Source organism: Lactuca serriola, chromosome 7 (assembly GCF_051521515.1).
Source record: "Lactuca serriola cultivar US96UC23 chromosome 7, Lser_US96UC23_V15, whole genome shotgun sequence".
In the NCBI taxonomy this organism is placed as follows: Eukaryota; Viridiplantae; Streptophyta; class Magnoliopsida; order Asterales; family Asteraceae; genus Lactuca; species Lactuca serriola.
The window spans coordinates 36,879,065-36,883,342 of record NC_136414.1 but is presented as its reverse complement, the minus strand read 5'-3'; the positions used below and the strand labels follow the sequence as shown (position 1 = coordinate 36,883,342).

Genomic DNA, 4,278 nt, shown 5'->3' with positions numbered 1-4,278 from the left:
TGATGCACACCAAGCGCTCGCTAAAATGCTTCAACTGAATGGTATTTCTTCGTTTATAGTATTCTATAAGAAAAGAATGTTTTTTATGATAATCATGAACATATTCTGTTATAATTCCCCCATTTAATATAATTATTGGTAAATGAATTCCAATTCTATCAAAATAGAATCATGAATTTCAATTATGTTGGAATAAAATATGGATATTTTCTCACTAATTTATTATTGGATTTGTTTCTATAGAAGCTGATGCTTGAAGAACGGACCACGAAATTTGAACGACGCCTCTTAGCAACATTATTCTTTTAGAATGTAGTAGTGTCTTTATTAGATTTTGATGTTTTTTTTTTTCCAGATTTTAAAGTTTTTTTAGTTTTATTCTTTAACAATAAATGTAATTGTTAACAATTGTTACATATATTCTATAAAAATCAATGTAGTTTTTGTTTTAATTCTTCAATTGATGGTTCGAGAATTTTGTTATTCTACAAGAAATTTTTAAAGTCATGATCAAAAAATATGTTCAAAAATATTTTTTATTATTTTATGGTTCAAGAATTTTTTCATTTTTGAATATACTCAAACATATTCTGTCCGAATTAAAAACCTTATAATTCGTAAAATCGGATTTTTAAAATTAATAGAATATATGATCCGTTAAAATATGCAAATTTCCTTTGTTAAATCTATGTTAATTGACTAAAATACCCTTTTAGTTAAACTAGATGGTATTTTTCAATTATATTTAATTCAATAATATGTATTAATCAGTTTCTTAAAATAAGTAAAATGTTTGGCCCATATTTATACATACAATAACACAATAATTGCTTTGAATATAATAACCTAAGCATATATATATATATATATATATATATATATATATATATATATATATATAAAGTGTTTAGTGTATTTTTTTGCCATATATATTCTTGTTTACAAAGAAAAAATCAAACATAAATGTGAGTGTTTACTTGGATATGAAGAGCTCGTCCTTTGAAAACCCTAGTTGAGCCTTAGTTGAGCCTTCTGAACCTCCTTTTCAACTCTTCTAAAAATCGGAGGTGAGGAGGCATGCATGTGAATAAGTGAGTTTACCTTTGATTTAAAGAACTCTTCTTCAAATCATAGTTGATATGGTGGTTGAATGAGGGAGAATGGGAGAGGGTTGTTCGCATTACAAGTGTACAAGGAAGAATGTAAAGGATCAAGCTGAGAGGTATCGTAATGATACGTGCTCATTTGGCAAGCCACCTAAACATTTATGCCCATTCAACTATTGATGTGGCAAACCACATAATTGTGGAGGCCAAGCGGTAATGTCTAAATTGACGAGACAGGTCAAGCGGGCAAGAAAAACAAACCACATGGACCAAACGCGTAGGAGCCATTTCGTACTTGACAGAGTACTCACAATTGAATCATCGGTCGGTCCAAATGGATATTTGGCTAAAACTTTTTTTTTTCATTAGCACTACAAGTTTGTTTAGTGTGTCTATATTAGTGAGCGTTTTATATGTTCTGGAGTGGAGCTTCTGAACCACTGATTTGGTAGGGTATGAAGGATAATTTTCTTGCTTCAGAAAAAGATAGCTTTATGAAATTATAACTTTCTTTTAATAAATATGTCCATAATCTTCTCTCACTACTATTTTAATAGATAGTCCCCATACTTTTCATGTTTATGTGAGGATGTTTGGGTTTATGTGTATTTAATAATGGTGGTTTACTGAAGATTTGTGTGAGATTTATTTCTATTTAATAATAGTTGTATGTTTAGGTATAGTGTTTTTGGCGGTCGTTAGGATCTAATCTTCCTGGCAGTGGGCGAGAAGATAGGACGACTTTCTCTATTTTGCCAAGATGTCGTTTTCAAGATAAGATTTTTGGTTGTAAATCTTAGGATTTTAATATTTCACGAAGATGTCATTTTCGAGATAAGATTTTTGGTTGTAAATCTTAAGATTTTAATATTTCACGAAGATGTCATTTTCAAGATAAGATTTTTGGTTGTAAATCTTATGATTTTATAATACCAATGTTAGGGTATAAATAGGAATAGATTCCAAGCTTTGTAGGAATTCAAGTTGAATGTTAGGGTATAAATAGAAATACTTTCCAAGCTTTGTAAAAAATCAAGTTATTATCGTTTCTTTCATTTAGTGAAGAGTAGAAACTTATAGCATTCCTAATTCCTTTATTATTTTTAGTTTTCTAGAGCCACATAACATTTATTTTTAAGTACTCAATTTACCTTCAATATTTAGCATACATTTGATCCAATAAATTCCAACATCGTTTCTCTAGAGTGCCAACTAGACGACAAGATTCATGTAAAGCATATCCTTAATTTCCATATAAAAGGAAATGCAAAACGTACATGACTAATAAAATTTATCCAAGTGAAATGGAAACACTGCTCTAACCTCTAATCGTCTCACCCATGAGCAGAAATATAAAGTAAAAGCATGGCATAACATCATCAACTTGCTCTAATTAAACCAATACAAAAATAAAACGAACATTCATGGGAACTTTGGTCCTTCCAACCTTTTCATCTCTGTAGGTTCTATGTCAATTGCGTAACCCTTTCCATTCTGCATCCAGAAATCAGAGGCTCTTGCATTCCCAGGTTTGGATACTGGAATATCAGCCCTTGATTTCCTAAGCTCATCGGTTTTTATCTTGTATTTGTTGTCCCTCACAAGGACTAACTCCGGTTGTACAACCCCCATATTTACTACTTGTGGCGACATCATTAGTGCTGGTGCACCAAGTGGAAGCCTATCACCTGTAAACCAAACAACATCAGTCAACGATAATATTGTTTACACTTTACAAAAGAATCACCATCTATACCTATATATGATCATTTCTTTGTTATGTTACAACGCTACATATGTTTGAGGATATATATATAACAACAAAAAGAAAGATATATCAGTCTTACCTCTATCTACTTGCCAAGTACACCAAAACTTTCCATAAGTATGTGCAATATTTTCAAGCTCGGTTCTATGAAGCATCTCTGGAACACGTGGATTTACCCATAATCCTGATGTAACCTGGACATGAGAGTGAATATTCGATTACTGGACACATACACATTCATCTTCTTCTATTTCAAGAATGTTTAACACAATGACATAAAGTATACAAAAACTATCAAAATGATTGTATTTAGCATCTTCCTTATGTTTTTTTTGTATATTGAACAAAGAAATTAACAATTAAGAAAACCTCATGATCATGGGAATGCCACAGCTTTTGTTCATCAGTAGGTAAAGTATCAAAGATTCGATCAGAAACAATGTATTCCACCCCTAAACAAATATCACACATTAAAATTATTCAAAAGGAAATATACCAACATTCCAAGAATTGAACATTATAAAAAATCAACCATGAATTTTATACCAATAAGACGAGCAGAAGAGTCATCGGAATCATAAACGGCACACTGAAGGAAATCTTGATTCAGACGAGTGATGTAATGATGAGCCTCGATCTGTCGACTCATGTCATGGCTGTAGACGGAGAAGGTACACACATGCTGGCTAATTTGTTTAATGGGTTTCAAAGTTTGAAGCATCCCAGCACTTTTGTCGACAACTTTATCTCCCACTGTCATGGGTTTTCCCGGAGGGACCGATCCGTCGCCCACTGGCATCACGTCGGGAGCTTTATCGCTTGAAGCCATCATATCGATCGGAGCAACAATTGTTTTCCGATTTAGCGATCTAGAGTCGATTTTCAGGTGGTTCGGTTTGATGTGATGTATATGAAGGCAGTGAAATGTTAAGGGAATGACATGTGTGCTTGTGCTGACTTTGCCAAACTGATTGTCTGGCACGTGTCGGCAATATGAACTATTCTTTCTTTCTAAAAACAATCGGTTGTATCATATACACGATTACCCAAAGTGAAAGTGAAGGGTAATGAAAAACTAAATATCTTTGTGTATTTTTTATATTTTATTTCTATAAAATAAGGATACGTAGAATTTATTGATTAATTATTTTTTTTGGTTTTTGACATTCTTTTAATTTAACGAGTAAGAATATTAATAAGAAAAAAATTAAAAAATATTTCATATTTGATTTCTTATATAAATATGTAGAATTCAAGCTTCACAGATTATATAGTCTATGCTTGTAATAATATCATAATATAGACATAAATAATGTTTTTTTTTTATTTGTATAAAAAATTACTACACTTTTTTTTTTTTTTTTTTTTTTGGTGAAATGTAAACAGATTATATAGTATATGCTT

General features: G+C 31.2%; 1 protein-coding gene across 1 annotated transcript; it reads right to left on the bottom strand.

Annotated features, from left to right (window-relative positions):
* Nucleotides 1-2,263: 2,263 nt before the first annotated feature.
* On the bottom strand, nucleotides 2,264-3,764 carry LOC145062580 (oil body-associated protein 2A-like). The gene is made up of 4 exons (XM_079010163.1): nucleotides 3,421-3,764; nucleotides 3,244-3,326; nucleotides 2,954-3,068; nucleotides 2,264-2,794 (listed from the first exon to the last, which is right to left on the bottom strand). The coding sequence occupies exons 1-4, from the start codon at nucleotides 3,704-3,706 to the stop codon at nucleotides 2,529-2,531; spliced, it is 750 nt and encodes a 249-aa protein (XP_078866289.1). The 5' UTR covers nucleotides 3,707-3,764; the 3' UTR covers nucleotides 2,264-2,528.
* Between the last annotated feature and the right edge of the window lie 514 nt (nucleotides 3,765-4,278).